This window comes from Sciurus vulgaris, assembly GCF_902686455.1.
Source record: "Sciurus vulgaris genome assembly, chromosome: 8".
Classification (NCBI taxonomy): Eukaryota; Metazoa; Chordata; class Mammalia; order Rodentia; family Sciuridae; genus Sciurus; species Sciurus vulgaris.
Window position 1 is genome coordinate 31,432,357 of NC_136468.1, and position 20,121 is coordinate 31,452,477.

The 20,121-nt window shown below is 38.3% G+C and overlaps 1 protein-coding gene across 6 annotated transcripts in view; it reads left to right on the forward strand.

The window, feature by feature from the left end:
* The first annotated feature begins 958 nt into the window (after positions 1-958).
* The window catches only part of AASS (aminoadipate-semialdehyde synthase), a 60,158-nt gene continuing 40,995 nt past the window's right edge, over positions 959-20,121 (forward strand). The window contains exons 1-5 of one of the 6 annotated variants that reach the window (XM_079149843.1): positions 959-1,063; positions 1,458-1,648; positions 9,802-10,026; positions 14,201-14,377; positions 17,137-17,221. In XM_079149843.1, the coding sequence (XP_079005969.1) occupies positions 9,817-10,026; positions 14,201-14,377; positions 17,137-17,221 (472 nt within the window). In that variant the 5' untranslated portion in view covers positions 959-1,063; positions 1,458-1,648; positions 9,802-9,816. Of the gene's footprint in view, positions 1,087-1,457; positions 1,649-9,778; positions 10,027-14,200; positions 14,378-17,136; positions 17,222-20,121 lie in introns of those variants that run through there. The other 5 variants (XM_079149842.1, XM_079149841.1, XM_079149845.1 and 2 more) reach the window with 5 other exon arrangements.

Here is a 20,121-nt window from a genome sequence, read left to right on the forward strand (position 1 = left end):
CAAGCAGTGGAGGGTCAATCAGAGGCATTTGGGTGTGGGCAGGTAATGCCACCCCACCAGGTATCTCTGTGTGCTTAGGAAGTGTCTGGGTTCTTTCTGCCACCCACAAAAGTGGGAAGACTTCAGAAGACTGATCAGGAATTTGATTATGTGAAATTAAAGATACAAGGGAGCATTCCAACTTTACTTCCAGAGAAAATTCTAATTTTCTCTGCAATTACAGCAGTGGAGTTCCAAGAATGTTCTAGGCTCTGAATTTTTGACATGAAAATTAAGTAGCTAAACGCATCTGTTGCATGCATAGAAAAGAGTAAGTGGTGGAGAAAGTTGTAAAAACAATAGGGAAGATGGCTATTTTCTCCTTGTGGGCAATAGCTGGGCTTCAGGTAGTTCTTCCTAGTGCTGGGGCTAGTCTTGTGAAATACATTTTTTTTTTTTTTTTTAACCTGTCAGGACTTTTCAAGACCCTGAACTTTGCCATACACAAAGTCCTATTCCTATTGAGTGGGAGTTCACCTCGTTCAATTTCTCAAATTGTCTGCTATTCGGATTCCAAAATTGTTCTAAGAACTGTCATCTGGCTTTATAGACTTATACAGGCTATGAAAATCCTCTGAAAAGTGTAAATCTGAAGGCTTACTCGCAGGCAACTTTTTTGCAGGAGTTGTGCACATCTATTTAGCGGGCAGTGCCCCACTATTTTCGTCCTTCTCTGTGCGCACTTGTCTCCTTTCACCGGCAATTACAAACCTGGTCAGTAACCGTCCAGAGATCTCCATCGGATCCCCAGCAGCTAAGCACCCAGGTCAGAGATCCGGCCCGCAGATGGACTTTTGGGGAGGAGCAGGGGCAGGGCATGACCTAGTACCTGGCAACGTCACTGATTGGCGGAGGAGAAGGTTGTTCCCTCAGGGCGGTCTCTGATTGGCTGATGGAAGAAGAGGCGTGACGTCCTCCGAAGTTGAGCAAACACCTCCTCCTCCCCGGCCCTCCATCCCAATTTCTGCTGGAAATTCGGAACCCATTCGGTTCCGACTTGGGAACTCAGGACAGCAGGGAACCGGTTGGCGTCCCAGGGCGGACGGGGTGAGGAGGGAACCAGGGGAAGGATAAGCTGATGGGGTGGGAGTGGGGTGGGCGGTCAGTCTGCAAGATGCATTTTGAGATTGCCTGCCGGATTCCAGCTGTTTGCTCGAGTCTCTCGGGAGCTCGACCTCCTGGACTCAGGACCGGGGAGGCTCGGCGGTGGCCGGGTCGAGCGAGGGAGAGAGGGTAGCGAGCGCCTGAACCTCCCGGCCCAGCCTAGTCTCCGACGGTTTCCCTGCTCCGGAGGGAGGCTGGTCCCCGCGGCTCCGGAATATCTAAATAGGAAGGGGGAGGGATAGCGATTCGCATTTTTTCCCCTTTTCTTTTTCTTTTTTGGCTGGCGGTGATAGTGCTATTGCCGGGGAACAAAGGACTGATTGATGTTGAAGTTGCGGAACGAACACCTTGTTAGTTCTTGGACTGAGTACTTCTTTGGGAACGACTAGGGCTGGTCTTTTCTCTCGGAGACCGAGATCCCGCTGTGCCTTGTCCTTGCTCTAGAAAAGATAACGGGGGTGAGACAGCCGGGCACTCCTGAGCTCTGGAGACCCTGTGCAGGCCGGTGTGTGATCGCTCGCTCCGGGAGGGGGATCCCGGAGGGCCTGGATCGGGATTGCTGGCTCTACTTCTCAAAACTGAGATGTGCGTTTCGGGCATTGATTTCGGGGGCGGGGAGGGGGGGTGGGGAGGGTGGAGAAGAGGGAGGGAGGGAGCGGGAGAGAGGAAGAAAGAAGGAGGGCAGGGAGGGAGGGAGAGAAGGAAAGAAAAAAATAAATTAGCTTAGTAACTGAAAAAAGTTAACTTTTTTTTTTCTTTCTGTTCGGGTGCTGGGGATTGAATCCAGAGGCTTTCTACCACTGAGCTACATCCCCCAACCCTTTTTATTTTTTATTTTGAGGCAGAATCTATATAAATTGCTGAGGCGATTACCCTCCCTTTACTTTGGAGTACCTGGGATTACCAGCGTGAGTGAGTCCAAGTAAAGCAAGGAGTAGCATTTTTGATATTCATTAGTTATTGGAATGTGAGGAAGATATATCTGTGATTATGCCCCATGTAGGCTATTGATATGAGCAGTGACTTTTCAATACTTTATTAGCAAAGCAAGAAAATAAAACACAGGTGGCACTTAAGTATGTCTTGATTTACCTATTTTGTATATACACTCCATGAAGATGAGCGATCCTAAGTCATCCTAGGGCTATATGACTTTCTGGCTATGTAATCTGGTTACCATTCTGCAAAGTGACTTAGGACAAAGATTGTAGGTGATAATGGTGTAATTTTCCCACTCTTCCAGAAAGTCAAATTTCTTATCCATCTCCTTTGTTATTGGTGAAATATAATCAGAACTTTAATTTGATCTATTTGCAATTGAATTTTTTTTCTGATTAGTCTCTTAAGTGTTAAAAGACCTTGGTTCAGGATTATCAAAGTAATTTTGGTTTGTTGTTTCTGCTTAAAAAAACATATTTTATTTTTCCAAAATTTCTTTTATTAAATTTCTCATAGATACAACAACCACAAATAGTGGTAAATTTCCATAATGAGGTCACAAAAATATTCTATGTGATTCATAGAATCATAGAAACACTGTGTATTTGGAATGGGAACTAACCAAAAGCAGAGTTTACTATATTCATTGAATCTAAAATACCATCAATTGTAAGATGCATCCCTATTTCAAAGATGCTCTAATATGAAAACATGGGTCTAAATGTGATGAAATACAGTGTTAAATGGTAATTGATTTATCTCTAATATTCATGCCTAAAGGGTGGAAGAACAGGCTTACTCAGCTCCAGGTTTTTTTTTTTTTTTTTTTTCCTCTCCCAGGAAAACTTAAGGGAGTGAAAGTGAGTAATTACCACAAGGTGACAGCACAAGAGAAGGTACTATCTTCTGCTGGTGGTGAGGTTGTGCTCACATTGGAGGAATGAGCAGACTTGGAGTCCTTTACTTTTCTTAACATTTTTTTGAGTGTTTATAGCATGTAAAGTCATGCTCAGCACCTTATGCACATTAGCTCAATTAAACTTCACAACATCCTTGAGAGGTAAATGTTAATGTGACTTCCATTTGCAGATGAGGCTCAGACAGGTTGTTCTAGACTGAGTTCCCAGAATAAGTTCAGGTGCTACAGAACCAGGCCATTGGTATTCCTTTTAGGTATCCAGTTCCAGTTACAAGCTCTGGCTCCTGGTCCATGTAGATAGTGCAAGTAGCTTAGGCAACTGTCCAGTTTTCTTCCATAGTGTTTTTGCTGTTTTGTTTTCCTGTTTAGTGTACAGGAAACAGAAGACTTATTTATGTTCTAAAATTCTATTGTATTTGTAATTCTAATATGTTTGTAATCTACTTTTCTGAGTCAATATAAGCTTAATAGAATCAGAATGTTAGAGCTGAAAGAGACTTGAGTATTGTGTTCCAGTCTGGATGAGGAGACTGGCGAATGATAAATCACCTGGGTGTGCTTATGTTAATCAACCTCCTCACCACCGATGTGATCAAAACAACCTCTGGCTGGCTGCCAGGCACCATCTTGGCGTAGTCCGCATGGCATAGACCCCAACAGGCAGTGATGCTGCAAAGCCCACCCCTAGTTCTAGCAAGTCTTGGGGTTCAGAGAGATTTGAATTAGTTCTAGGTCATTACCAGATGCTTTGTTATCTCTGGAACTCTTTTAAACCTCCCAGGAAAATTATGGTCTGGATATTGAATATGTAGTGTAGACCAAGACCCACAGGCTTGCAGCTGCACACACTTATTTAGAGATACCTAGGCTTCATGGGAGCCCAAGACATTTTAAATATACATTTTTTTGAATGAACTAGAACAGTAAATATAATTTGTATTTCTTATCCCATTAATTTATTTTCTTCATCTGAAGACTACATTAAACCTTAGTCTCTTAATATTTAATCAAGATGCACTTCTGATTATGATGAATAATTGTGCATCAAGAAATCTCCCAAAGTGATTTGATAGTTTTTGTTTGAGTCAGTGAATTATGTTGTAGTGGAATTGTTTCAAAGATCTGTAATAGATGGATGAATAGCACTTTCCTAACTATTGGGGGTTAGAGAGAATATTGGATATTATTTTCTTCAATAATGAATGTGCACTCCTTTTCTTTTTGGTGTGACATTCAGAGTTGAACCCAGGGCCTCACACCTACTTGGTAAGTGCCCTACCACTGAGCTACACCCCAGGCATGTATACTTTTTTTTGTCTCAGTGGAAGTGACAAATTAAGAGGAGTCATGCCTGGCCCTTTTTATTCTTAAGCACTTGTATTTGCTTGCACATTGCTCAGGTGGTTTGTAATTTTAAAGAGGGTTCTGGTTGAGTTGATGCTATGGGAAAGAACTTAAAAAACTTAAAGGATTTTTGATGTTTGATGAAAGAATAACAAGTTCCACAAAGACCTTATCTTTCTTCATTCACCCATCTCTCTTATGAAAAGTGCACAAATCAAATACCTAATTTTGAGGACAGATACAACATTAACAATAATAGAGAGACCATAAAGCATAGTTGATAATTGATGATATTTTAAAACTTATATTAACTAGAATAATGGACCATGTTATTCTGAATTATGCATAGATATGGCTTGGAAAATATTTTTTGTAAAACATGGAAAGCCCTTTATTTCTAGGGGCCTCACTATCATCATTCTTAATAAAAGGTTTTAGATGGTCTTCTTTTGGGGTGTGTTTGCACTCTTGCATTTAATTATAGTTATTAGTTGACAATTCATCATCAGATTTTGGTTGGTATTATTTAAATAAATAGAATGACCCCATCCTGTTCCTATAAGACCCTGTGAAATGGGCAGAGCCTGGATTGCTGCTGCTGATTTGTATCTTTACCAAGTACTTAATGTCATGCTATGTACCCCTTAAGGACACCCAAAATACATTTTGAGTCAAGGAAAGCCAAAAACACTCCTCCCATGACCAATGGGCAAAAGATTCTTTTTTTGTTAACACTGTCAAGAAATGTTCTGGGTTTTACTATATTTTATTTAAATATTAGATGATATTCATGCTAAAAACCAATGAATACCTACTTTATATTAATATATGTATTGTAAAAAACATCAAACTAGCCAGGGGTGGTGGTGCACACCTATAACCCCAGAGATTCAGGAGGCTGAGACAGGAGTATTGCAAGTTTGAGGCCAACCTTAGAAACTTAGCAGGATGCTATCTTAAAATAAAAACATAAAAAGGGCTGCGGATATAGCTCAATGATAAAATGCCCCTGGATTCAATCTCCAGTACTGCAAAAACAAAACAAAACAAACAAAAGCCCCAACCTATTCACCATCTGAAAGGACCTTCTTAACCACTTCTGTTCTGAGGGCATATTTTCTCCAGATATGCATTTTTTATACATACACCTTACATACTCTGATTTCTTCATATGATTTGGGATAATGATGCACTCAAGGACCAGAAGTTAGGGTGTGGGCACTGAAAGCAAATGGTGGGATATGTATGGAGTATTAACCTCTGTCTCTCCTATCTATCATCTATCATCTATCGTGTATCTATCTCAATAATGATTATTTTCCTCCCTGTTTCTCTTGAAAAGAAAATACTAAGAACTAAGAACATGTAAGCATGACCCTGCATTCTCATGTGTACATTGCAAAGTTAGGCTAAGTCATATATCAAAAGGAACTCCCAAGTTTTCCCTCCTTGAGAGATGGAAAGACTACTAAGATGGTAGAACTTAGCAAGTTGTCCCATTCCTGCTGAGAGGGCCTACCCACCGATTGTCTCCCTGACTCAGTGTATCTCTGTGCAGTTGCTTGTAATATTCCTATGACTTTAGAGAGATCTCAAACTCTTGATCAATTCTAGATAAGAAGGTATATCACAGCACTGTTCTCATTTCACTAAACCATAGAGAAGAAATATTGTACCTTTACTTTTATAATTGAAAAATTGACCTTTATGTGTAAGAGAAGACAGAGTTTTCTCGAAAAGGGACTTTCCTACTACCCCTGTTTATGTGACACTCTCCCTCTCTTGCTTTTCTGTATCCTCTTTAAACATATTGCACTCTGAAATCAGCACTTGGCACTCTCAGTTAACCTTGCTAGAGTCAGTGGATGAGCCAGAATCTTTCTGACTTGCTTCATTGAAAGTTCTGCAGAACTATACATTGTGTTTACTTCCTGATCCTCTTGAAAAAGACCACGCACAAACTCCAGGACAGGAAAATCCAGAACAGCCCACACAGGTACTTCCATGAAATGCCAGGTGCCCATAGTGCAATTGCAAAATTCTCACTGCTACCTGTTATCCACTTCTGGATGACCTTAGGTAACTGGAAAATTCTTTGCTAAAACCAAGTTTCAAGGTTCAAGAGGTTGTGAACAGTAATACCTGCTACAATCAAACCTTTTTTCTAAGCACCCAGAAATCTGGAATTTACCTTGGCAGGAACTCAGGAACAAATTTCAATGTAATAGAGGAAAAGGGGTCAAGAGAAGCACTGCATGCTTTGGGGGAAAACTGATAACTTACTGTGACTGTGAAGTCCATGCCATATGGATCTGATTTCTTTCTGTAGCAAGAACTGGCTAGAATGACAGCATGTGTCAGATCTACGTGGTGTGGGGCTGGAGGCTTTGGAAAAGAAGAGAAAGTCCCAGGCTTTAAGCAGTAACCTAGGAATCCTGCTTCTGTTGAAAAGCAACTGACTCAGAACTGTTCCTGTTCAGTTTCTTCATCTGTAAAATGGGAATAATAATAGTATCTACTTAGTAAGATTTTTGCAAGAGGGAAGTGTGACAGTATCTAAAGTGCTCACAATTAATGCAAACTATGTTGTATTTGTTTTAGACTCGAAAGTTACAGAAATGATCTTTTTAGAATTCTTTGTAAAAAATGAAAGTGAAAGTACTTTTCCAAATGATTCCCACAAGCTCAGCCCTTGCCACTTCTTTTCTTAGTTACCCTAGAAAGTGTGACTTTGCAACTACATATGCATGGTGTATGTGTGTCTGTCTGTCTCTACATATGCATGGTGTGTGTGTCTGTCTGTCTGTCTCTGTGGGTGTCTTTCTCCTGCTGCCTCTACCCTGACCCCAGACAAGGGGTCATGTGTGTGTGTGTGTGTGTGTGTGTGTGTGTGTATGTTGGGGGTGGGCTCCATTTAGGGTCAAGAATTGCTACTCAGAATAGAAGATACAGGAATACAGGGTCATATAATCAGCTATAGGTTCCCAGCCCAGACTGGGAAGGTGTGTGTGTGTGTGTGTGTGTGTGTGTGTGTGTGTGTGTGTGTGTGTGTGTGTTCAAAAGATTCACTGTCTTTGGAATTGGTTTTATTCAGGAACAAAGACATTCAAGTTCCATGGGACATTGCAGGTTCTCCTTTGACTTGTGGGGACACTATGTGTCTTATTTATTGGCTGAGTAATATTGAGTTTAATATAGTAATATAGAGTTTAATATAGTCCCTTATGGGAATAAAACCATGTGAATAAACAAAAAATTAGATGTTCTGTAACAGTTTTTTTGTTGAAATGTTAATCATCTATTTTGGTATCTACCTTTTTGTCTAGTCAAAGCCTCAACTAATCATTACAATTTTTCTTTCTGTCTTCAGCTTTCTCTGATTTTGGAACTCTTCTTGCTAAAACCTTTTCAAGTGAATTCCTTGCTGTTTTGTTCTGTTCTCTGATTCTGTTGTGCAGTATCTTATAAGTTGACCATTTATAGGCAGCAGGTAGTTGTTTGTCTAAGGAAATGTAATTTTATGCTTAAATGTTTGGCCAAAACTTTGCTTTTTAGGGATTGAAGTCTGATATAATGGAAAAACATTTCATAAATGTTTTGCTAAGTACTGCCAGTAATGGGTAGGGCATTTCTAGAAGGTATAAAATTATGGGTAGAGAATATCTAGAGGATATGCAGTTTACATCTTCCTACTCACAGTTTTAACCTCTAAATGATCCAGCAAATCATCATCTGCAATGACATTTGATTACAGAATCTATGTAACACTTTGAGGAGAGAGAAAGAATAATACTGCTAGATCTAAATATTTATGCTTAAAAACTTATATAAAATTTACTATGTGTAGGATATTTTTAAAATTTTTTATTTGTTCTTTTTAGCTATACATGACAGTAGAATGTATTTTGACATATCATACATACATGGAGTATAACTTCCTATTTTTGTGGCTGTACATGTTGTGGAGTTAACACTAGTCATGTATTCACATATGAACATAGGAAAGTCATGTCCTATTCCTTCTGCTCTCTTTCCTATTCTCAAGTGCCCTCACTTCCCTTCATTCCCCTTTGTCTAATCCAGTGAACTTCTTATCCCCCTCACCCCATTGTGAGTCAGCATCCGCTTGTCAGAGAGAACATTCAGCCTTTGGTTTTTTTGGGATTGGCTTATTTCACTTACCATGAGAGTCTCCATTTCCATCCAGATACTGGAAAATTCTTATTTATTGACTGAGTAATATTCCATCATGTATATGTATCACATTTTCTTTATCAATTCATCTGTTGAAGGGCACTTAGATTGGTTACATAGCTTAGCTCTTGTGAATTGAGCTGGTAGAAATACTAATGTGGCCGCGTCACTATAGTATGCTGATTTTAAGTCCTTTGGGTATAGGCCAAGGAGTGGGATAACTGAGTCAAATGGTGGTTCCACTCCAAGTTTTCTGAGGAATCTCCATACTGCTTTCCAGAGTGGCTGCACCAATTTGCAGTCTCATCAGCAATGTATGAATGAATCTTTTCCCTCATATCTATAGGATGTTTTTGTCTGACCCAATGAGTGGAATTATGCAATCTGGAGGGCATTTGGAAAGCTGAGGCAGGCTGGGATTAAATACAAAGGCTGGACAACATGGTATGGAGAGAAAAATCAGTAAGGGGGATCATGTTGAGGTCAACAAGAGGGAAGACTGAGGCGGAAGCAGGAGGTCCAAGGTGGGGGCAGTTGGGGGCAGGGTGACTTAGTCTAACCTGGTTTGGTTGGTTAGTTGCTTTCTTTACATTTACAATTTGTTGAGGACCAGAGCTTTTGTAAAATTCGGTAACAAGTAATGACTAGGAAAATGGTCATGCGACGTTACAATTTATCAAATGCTTTCTTTCTATTTCTCCTCACATCTCATTCCCAACAAGAAATTCCACTGCCTGCCATCAGGTGGCAGAACACACCAAGTAGCACATGTCCAGGAAAGGGTCAGAAATGAAGCTGGCCATTGAAGGCACACTGGTATTAAATTGTGAAGAATCTTATATACCATTATCAGAATTTCAAGCTTTATGCCAACAAAATTTGGACCAGTCTATAAGAGTTGCTTTCTGTCATCTTCCTGGCTTTACATAATAGTTAAAGACTTTTGTGCTGAGTACATGTTGGTGAAACATATTTAGAAAGCTATGTCGACTTAGTTATTGATTAGTGTTGCATAGTAACACTCTGTACTTACTTTGGAATTAAGTAACTCATGTTGGGGAATTTGCGTCTGTTTAGGTAAAGATGCACTTCACGTGAAGGTCGCCCCTCCCTTCTTGGCTATCTTCTTGTCCCCATCTCTTCTTGTCACATTTCACCCACCTTTGGGTTGGCAGTTTTACAGCAGATTTCTAAGGAGACCAGAACTGATCTGTAAGCCCTCCTGCCCTTTGTTGTCCTGCTGTCTCATGTTGCCTTCACAGTCAGCAGGTTCCAAGATGCTTCGAGTACAGAGGACCAACCTGGGCCCACTAAGGGTCAGCCTCTCCAGAACCCTTCACCACAGAGCCGTCATGGCCCTCAGACGGGAGGATGTCAACGCCTGGGAGAGAAGGGCCCCTCTGGCTCCCAAGCATATCAAAGGGATCACCAATCTGGGATACAAGGTCTTGATACAGCCTTCCAATCGGCGGGCCATTCATGATAAGGTGACTGTTTTCAATTTTTAAAATATATGCAAATAAAATGAACTTGTGTATGAAAAATAGAGAGCATCTGAGTGAAAATAAAATATGCTAGTGTTGCTTTAATTCCTTCTTCTTTTTACTTAAAAGTGTTAATTTTTACCCCACTCTGTGCTTTTTCCAGCTAAGGGTTAAAGGGTCTGCTTTTAGGTGTTGATGTTTTGTAGTCTTTCTGTCCTTCAAGTGCCACCCCACTTCTAGCAGTAGAAAGACCAAGGTTGATTAAGACACCATTCTTGAACCCAGGGAATGCTTCTTTGAGAAGAGTTTTATCTCAAGAATGTTTCTTTCCAGGCATTTTGAGAGGCCCTTTATGTTCAGCATTTGGCTGGGCAGAAGTATTCCTTAATAATCTTATGATAGGGGTTAGATTCTTATTCCCATTTCAGGAATATGCATTATATATCTATTCCTTTCCTAAATCATTTGCAAATAGGTTGCAGACATTATGACACATCAGTCCTGAATGAGCAGTAAATCGTTTCCCTACATAACCACTCTGAGCAGTAAATCATTTCCCTAAATAACCACTATATAATTTTCACACCTGAGAAATTAATAATTCCTTGAGAACATCTCATATAGTCAATGTTCAGAGTTCCCATTTCAAATATCTTTTAGTTTAATTCAAAGATTAACTGAGGGTCATTGCATGTTATGGCTATGTCTCTTTAGTTCTTTTGATCTATAACAGTACCTCCCTTTCCGATTTTGTTGTAATGACATTGACTTTTTCTGGAGGATCCAGGCTAGTTGACTTGTAGAATGTTTTGCTTCTGGGTAGAACTAGTTTGGTTGTTTCCTTGTGATTATATGCAGTCTAAACACTTGTGTCACAAATTTTAGCAGTGCATGTTTTTCACACCATAACACATTGAGGTACAAAATATCAGATTACCTCCTAAGAACGCATGATCATGGGCCAGGAATGTGGCTCAGTGGTAAAGCACTTTCCTGGCATGCTTGAAGTCCTGGCTGGGTTTGATATCCAGTACTGCAATAAACAAATAAATAAATGAACAAATTTAATTTTTAGAAATGGAATGCAATAATTAATTAGCTGAACTGGTTACTAGGAGAACTCTGTATTGTGAAAGTCTCTTTTATCCTTTATAGTCACTGACTCATCAGTGGGGTGGTAGTTGGAGACCTATGAAGTTCCTAACCCCCAAAGACTTTTCAACTAATGATGTTAGCATGCGTACCTGCATTAGTTTTTACATGGAGGTTTGTAAAGTGCTGCTTTTCTTATCTTGTCACTCTTAGTGTATTTGCTGACATTCTTGTTTAGAAAAGAGATTTTTCTTTGTTTCTTCTTTCTATTTTGCTCTTTTGAGTATCTTTATGAAATCATGGATGCTTTTCACTCAATCCATTAACCATTATTATTATTATTATTATTATTATTATTATTATTATTATTATTATTTTTGCTCAAATTATCCCAAATTTGATCAGCAAGGGTTCCTTTAAGGGGCTTAAGGGGGCTTCTATGTTCTTTGAACATGAGTTCTTTCTCTCTCTCTCCCTCCTCTCTCTCTCTCTTTCTCTTTTTTTTTTTGTCTGTGTGTTATGTGTGTAACTCTGAATTGAACCCAGAGACTTGCACAAGCTAGGCAAGTGCTCTACCAATGAGCTGTATCCCTGAGCCTTTTTATTTTATTTTGAGGCAGGGGCTTGCTTAGATGCCCAGGCTGGCTTGAAACTTGTGATCCTCTTGTCTCAGGCTCCCTAGTAACTGAAAGAGTTTTGTACCAACATTTCTGGCTTGAATGTATTTATTGTAACTGAGATATTGTTGATTTCAGGCCCTTTTAAGGTTAGAAGCAAGTAGAAGTGCATACTTGCTTAAATAATGTGATTAAATAATTGATTAATTACAATAAACTTGATTAAATAATTTAATCATGAGTTAACATTATTTATAATCAAAATTTAACATTTTAGGGCTTTCTAATCTTTAAATTTGTTTTCCCCAAAAGTGAAAATCTTAATCCCTTATGACATTAATGCATATTTTAAATTTTTCCTATATTATACATAATAGGCTCAAAATCACAATACTGTTATTATAGTTAATAATAAGTCCATTAAATGAGGTTCAATATTTCTTTGAAGCCTTCTTTCTGCCTTTAAAATATGTCTCACACAGTATATTGAGCATACAGTTACTAGGAACTTTAAATTAGAGTTTATCTTTGTGGTTACATTGACAAGCTAATGCCACATAGATTTATATGTTTTATTTTTATTTAATTTAAGTGTTTGCTTTATTTGGTCTAATTTTATTTTTCAAATTGGTTTAACATGTACATGTTTCAGAGGTTCAGTCTTGACTTCATCCTAATCCCCCATATCATTCCTACTTGCCTCAGAGGCTTCTTTAATTTCTGATCTGTCATTTCCTTGTTTCTTTTTGTCAAAATAAGCACCTGTGTACATCTATTTATATGTGTCCATGTTCATATTTCTCCTTTGTTTTTATAAAAAAACCCTGCACATATTATTTGCACCTTGTGTGTACATATATTTACTATGTAAATGAATCATTTTATATACTCCTTTGCACCTCTTTATTTAGTCAACAACAATTTATCTTGGACAAGAGTCCATGTCAGTTCATAAAGATTTATTTCATTTTATTTAAATGCTGTGTGATAAATATGGCATTGCATGGGTTTATCATGGTTTATTTAATCAGTCTAGTATAAATGGGCAATGGACTGTTTCCAGACAACAGATAGAAATGATTTATTCATTTTTGACTCTCCTATTCATATATACTTTCTTTTGAAGTAGATTCTCAAAGAGATTTATCTTCATTTTATTTAAGTGCCACCACAGATGCTTTTTCAATTACCCCTGGGTCAAGCCACTCCTTTATTTAAAATTCTTAGGCAACTGTCTATTACTTCCATGTACTAAATATGCTATCTCAGATAAATGTGTAAATTTCAGACTTTCCATTGGTAAAATAGGGATAATAGTCATACCTACCTCATGGGAATTTTATGAGAATTTAAATGAGATGATTCCTAAAAAAGATTAGCAAAACCCATAGAACATTAATGAATATCAATTATTATTATTCTTTATTATGCAATAGAGCTCATATTAGCCATGATATTCAATCTATTTTTAAAGTGATTCATTGATATGCCCTAAGGATCTCTTTACATTCCTACCTCCACATTTGAACATTTTCTTTAATGCTTCTTATTGATATTACTACCTTGTATTTCCCATCTCCATCTCTCCAAATCCAGTCCAGTCTTTTAAATTAACTTTAATTTTCAGTAGGGGAATTATATCAGTATCCATTAAACTAATATATCACTTATATTCTGCTGATCATAATATTATTTTGAATTTGGCCTCCTTTCCTGTGCACCTTTTAACAATATTTTGTAAGTTCCTTTACAGGACGGATCTTGTTTATCTTTGTGTTTTACCATCTTATGTCTAGCACAGTCCACTGTTCAGATTAGAACAGTAATAAATACTAGAACCAGAGGAGTGAAAAATAAATGTCAAAGTTATACTTGTTTTTTTAAAAAATGCAAATAAGTAACAAATCACCATTTGACATTTAATGTTTCAGTGTATTGTGGATACAGAATATATCCACATGTGCTAGAGGTAGAGGTTGTAATCAAGCTACAAGCTATAAACTGCCTTTTTTTTTCCTTTTCTTTCTTTCTCTCTCTCTTTTTTTTTTTTTTTTTTGGTACCAGGAGTTGAACCCAGGGGTGCTTAAACACTGAGACACATCTTAGTCCTTATTTATTTTTATTTTGAGACAGGGTCTGGCTAAGTTGCTGAGGCTAGCTTTGAACTTGTGATTCTCCTGCCTCAGCTTTCCAAGTCATTGTCACCACACCTGGCTAAGCTGTTCCTAAATATGAGTATTTGCTGAATTCCCCAATTGGTCTTTTTGCTATAAAATTCAAACATAATAGATTTATCTTTAGCTGGAAATTCAAGTATTAAAAGTCACTGTCCTATTATTAGTCCTAATCCATACAAATTTTTATTGATTCAAAAGTTTGTGTCTTATTTGCTCTACTTTTTATTAGAGAAAATACGAATATCACAAGTCAGAGCGATAACCTTTAACCTTTAACCTTTGCATTTCCAGGAATACGTCAAAGCTGGTGGCATTCTTCAGGAGGACATTTCCGAAGCTTGTCTAATTTTGGGAGTTAAAAGACCTCCAGAGGATAAACTAATGTCCAAGAAAACTTATGCATTTTTTTCCCACACAATAAAAGCTCAAGAGGCCAATATGAACTTGTTGGATGAGGTTCTAAAGCAGGTAATTAGAGACCAATATGCATAAGTGTTAATGTAGGAAAATAATATTTTACTTTAAATTCAAAGTGAGGCTTTGGTTTTCTTCAGCATCTAGCAAATCTGTCATGTTACTGTCCTCAAGGGGAGAGGTGACATAGGACATCATGCCTGAATAGTCCTGCTGCTCTTCAGGGCTTATCTGCTGTACAGGTTTGGAGTTTGTAACAGGAGTGACCAAGCACACTTCATTCCTTTTATATTCTGAAGTAGAAAAACTGAAGAAAACTTTTTCCTCAAAACAGTTACCAATGTTTGAAACCAACTGGACAGACACTACCACATAGAATTTTAGAGCTGAAAAGAATAATCATGTGCTCTGTCAGAACTAGCAGCTTCTTAAAATACATAAAGATCATTGAAAAAATGTCTCCTGGGTGCCTACAATGTGTCTGGTACTGTTCATTGCAGTGAAAAAGCAAAATAGTAAATTATCTTCACCTTTACATACTTATGTTCTAGTGAGAGGAGACAGAGGACAAATGAAAAAGACATCTTATGTGTCACTTGGCAACATGTGTACAGAGAAACAATGCTGAAGAAGAATAGGAATGTGGGTCCTGGGGGAGGTGACACTACTGGGTTACACAGGGTGGTCACAAAGGGCCTCGTGAAGGTGGCATTCGAAAGCAGCAAAGGACTAAGACTTCTGGGATGAGTCTTCCAAGTAGTAAGAGTAATGCTAAGGCTGAGGGTTTTTTTTGAGTGGACAGAGTGGGTCATGTACTAAAATGCTTTTTCTGCCTACTCTGTGATAATTGTTGGAAGTGGGAGGAGAGCGAAATTGATTAGATGCCTGTTAGTCAATGATAGTCTAGACTAGGCTGCAAATGGTGGTAGCTTACACTTGGTAGGTGGAAGTGGAATTCTGACACATGGAGAATCCTGACACCTGGACAATCCTGTGTTTCAGAGCTGACTCACAAAATTTACTGGTGAGATGAAGGTGGAATAGGAGAAAAAGAGAGGAGTCAGGATGACTAAGGTTTTGACCTGTGCTACATGAAGGGGTTCCATAGAGAGAGGAGGTGTTACTGCAAGAAGAGCAGGCATGGATGGAGAGGTCAAGAGTTGAGGTCAGGACCTGTCAAGTTTAATGCCTTTAGACATTTAAGGGGAGAAGGTAAATGGACTAAGGACACCAGTTTGGAGCTCAGGTGGGCAGCTTCTGCTGACAGATTTGGAAGTTGTCAGAAACTATCTATAATCATGGGATTGAAAGAGTGCAATGAATGAGTGGAGATAAAGAAGTCCTCTGACATCCCTGTCCTGAGGAAGGATGTTAGAGCATTAGAAATAGACTAGCACCTGATGATGGGAGAGGATGAGAGTGCTCACAGCCAGGAAAAGTAATAGGGAAAGTGCATTTCAAACAGGAGAATAGAATTATTTCCTATTAATTTCAAATACACTAGAACTGGGTAGTAATTTGCAGTGTTTCTGAAGAACAAATTCAAAAGTAATTAATGGGAATCCTATTAGAAGATGATTATTCCATCTCAAACTAATCAACCTTTAGAAAATACTTTAGAGAATTTTTTGTTATATGACTTTTGTTCATTACAAGAAAATTAATAAAAACAGATCCAGCAGGGCTACTTTTTGGCAGTCCTTTGTAACCAATTAGTTAGAATTGGATGCATGTTAAGTGTTCTTAAATTCAGAGACATGATTAAAATTATATGTCTTTTTTTCAGTGCTAGGGGTGGAACCCAGGGCCTATGCATCCTAAATAAGTGTGCTCTGTGTTTGACCTCTGAGCTATAACCCCAGATCTTGAATCATCTGATGTTTGAGAAAATAAAATAATTTTTCAGAACATTCTATGAATATAATATATCAATAGCTTTTAAACATAAATTAATTAGGTAGAAGATCCCAAGAAAAGGACAGTAGTTTTTTAGCAAATGTGAGAAAAGAAATATAGGCAGCATGTACTACTTAGTTAATAATTAATAAATTTTTGTGGTGCTGGGAATTAAACCCATGGTAGGCACTGAACTCCATCCCCACCATGTACCCCCCAGAAAACCTTTTATTTTGAGACAAGGCACAACTTCTTAAAGGAAGCTTACCTGTAAAGGGGTAGAAAGAGAAAAAGAGAAGGAGGGGGAGGCTAAAGAAGAAAGAGAGAGAGAGAGAGAGAGAGTTGTGTATGAACTTGGGAGGGGCCACTGCTGTTACTTTTCAGGGAGAGAAAACCTGGGAGTATTTAGAATAACTGAGGAGTAGTCATTCTAATAAAGAGGGATGATGCTGGAAAGAGATAATGATAGTTTAAGAAGAGTGGTCTTGGAAGACCTGGAAGAAACTTGAGATTTCCTCACAGTAATGACTCTCTGGAGGGATTTGTTTTTCCTGGGACCAGAAGGAAGATTGAGAGGATGAGTGTGGCTGTAGATATATTTATAGATGGTGCCAGGCTTCTTAGGGTATATGTTTATCAAAATGTGAAAGGAAATCCTGTTTTGGTTATCTCATTGTCCATTATCAAGGGCCATTAGCAACCTCTAGGACCATTCTTTCATCTCTAATTGTAGAACTACAATTAGCTTCTTGATCTGACATTTTCTGAAGATTTCATGGTGTACTTGATGGAAATTTAGCAAGTCAAGACATATTTTGAAAGAAGAAAAAATGGAAAACACTTTTTATATATGTTCTTTACTTACTGCAATTGAGCTTAATAGGTCTGGTTGAAAAAATTTTTTGCCCTTTCTTCAGGAAATCCGACTTATCGATTATGAGAAAATGGTGGATCATAGAGGGATACGAATAGTAGCATTTGGTCAGTGGGCAGGCGTGGCAGGTAGGTATGCCAGGCTTTTATGCCACTTTCTAAATTGCCTGAGGAGGAACTGTGTTTTCCTTTTTCTGTGGAAAGGGAATGTGAGTGTTTATTTCCACTGATAAAATTAAAATGGGAGGGTGCTGAAGGCTGGTGAATGTTGGAGGATTAGAGGAAGAAGATAAATCATTAAAATATTTTATTATACATGTTGAAAAAGAAAGTAGGGAGACGATAACACCTATGAACAGACTGGGGCATTTTAGACCTGTTTGAAAGGGTAGAAGGAGAGATCAGTTTGGTGATGGGACATTGGAAAGTAGAAAATTAGGGGAAAAGTGAAAGGGAATAAAGGTACAGGGGCAGGAACCAACAGAGGAGCTTTCTAGAAGGGCTAAGAGCTGGAGTCTTGGAAAAACCTCTGCTTGACTTTTGTCCCAGCGAGTACTTTGAACTAGGTTTAGTTGAGAAACACTACAAAGTCATGACTCCATCATAACAGAATACTGAAAGATCTGTTGAGGAAGGTCATGACCCGGAGATTTGTTTGACCTTGTTATATGAAAATAGAAGACTCATTGTGGTTTTCTGTTTCATCTGTACAGGTTTGCTTTGTTTCTTGAGGTCAAACTCTTTTTAAATGGCATTTCTCAAAAAAATTTGGCAATCTTATTTAGTCATGTAAAATGTAAAAGGGCCTGGAGTCCTAGTATACTTTTATAGATAACATTGTCTACTATTCACTCAAATGATTCTCCCTCAAATATGCTGAAAAACTTTTGAAGACTATACTTTTAGAAAGTAATAATTTCAGAAAATTCATAATTTTTCCTATTAGTATACCCTATCTACCTGCTTCTGAAATAGTAAAAAAAAAAAAAAAAAAAAAAAAAAAAAAGCAAAAATTTGAAACTATAACATTGTTTTCATTTAAAACCAATTCAGTGGCTTGGCAGGCTGAGGTAGGACGATTGCAAATTCAAAGCCAGCCTCAGCAACTTAGTGAGGTCTAAGCAACCTAGCTAGACCCTTTCTTAAAAATGAATAAATAATTAAATAAATAGTTCTGGGGATGTAACTCAATGGTTAAGCACCCCTGGGTTCAACCTCTGTTACCCAAAAGAAAAACAATTTATTATTTCCTCTTTAACCCTTCATATCTTTCCTTACCCAGTGCACAAATAAGTTCTATTAAAGTAACAAAAAAATAAATTTCATAGTACAGAAGGAGTTATGGTGAGACCTTTGTTGATTACTTTCCCCAAACATGATGAATTAGACAGGTCCTTGAAAGATACAAATTATGGGGGCTATCTGCCTGTGCAAGGACCTGGCCTTGGCTTTGATTCCCAAAATTGCAACAGCAACAACAACAAAATTACCAAAACCTCCAAAAGAAAAAAAAATAAACTAAGAAACTTGAATATCAGTATATAAAATAAATTCTACTCATAGGTGTTTTTGAAGAGAAATGCAATATTTTATACAAGCAATTTTTTTTGTATGTGTTCCATTCATCATAGCCTGGAAATCAAATGTCCGTCAAGAGAGAATGGATTAATAACTGCAGTGTGACTATAAAATAGAAGACTTCAGCCTTAAAGAGGAACAAAATACTGTTATAGTTCTCAAAACCATTATACCAAATGAAAGCAGACACCCAACAAGCGTGTATGCTTATTTCATTGATATGAAACAGTAGAAAAACCTAGTGCATACAGGCAGAAATAGTAATAGTTGTCTGGGACCAAGACCTCCAAATAGACACATACAAAAGATGATTGGCTAGGCGAGAAACTGAAAAGAAAAATTCATGTTGGAGGTACAGACTTGGGGTCATCCACACAGTACTTGAAATTTAGGACTGGATGAGATGACTTATGGAGAAAACATAGCTAGCTAGTGAGGAGCCCAGGATGGAATCCTGAGGGTGACTAACATAAAAAGATGAGCATAGGAAGAAGAGCTCACAAAATGGCAGGTTGAAACATCTCAAGTCAGGGATGCTGAGGAGAGAGAGTGTTTCACTGAAGATGTCTGCAGTACCAAACACTTCTGGCAAGGAAGTGGAGATCAGAAAGGTGCCTACCAACTTAGCAATTTAGATAACTAACTGCTGGTGAATTTGATTTTGATATGGGAGAAATGGAAGCATGTTTACATGTTATTAAGAATGAACAAGTGGAGAGGGAATTCATCCAAATAGAGGAAGGATTAGTAGACTGGACAAAGGGGATAAGGAGGAGAAAGAAGGGACAGGAAAAGGGAAGAACAGTGGATTGAAACTGATTGAACTTTCGTATGTGTATGCATGGATGTAGCATGGTAAGTCCTGGCATTGAGTGTATCCATGGGACATGAATTTGACAACAACAAACAATAACAACAACAACAACAACAACAAAAAGTAAACTGTAAATGGATTGAAGAGGGATTGGTAGAGTGGAGGGAGGGGAGTGAGGGTTGGGGAGCACTGGGGACTGAATTGGAGTGGGTGGGGTTCCATGCTTTCGTGACTATGTCAGGGTGTATCCTGGTGTTATGTATAACTAAAAAGAATAATTTTTTTTTTTAAAGGATGAACCAGTAGAAAGGAATAGGTAGTGGTTCAAGATAAGGGAGTGGTTCAAGAGTAAATTCCCTGTGGAGAAGGGAAGGGATGGGATCATTAGTCAAGGTGGAGAGATTATCCCTAGGTGAGAAGAGGACACCCCACTTTATCAGGATCAACAGTAGAGGGATAAATGAGATTCAGCTGGGTTAGGGCATTGGCTGACAGAAAGCAGAGGAGATAGATAAGATCTACTGAGGCCCCTTCCAAATCTGAGCTACTATGTCTATGCATCCCTAGGCACTGAGCATGTGGACAAATGGGCAAAAAGAAAAATTTATCCTTTCTCTTGTTTAATGCCTGTGAGTAG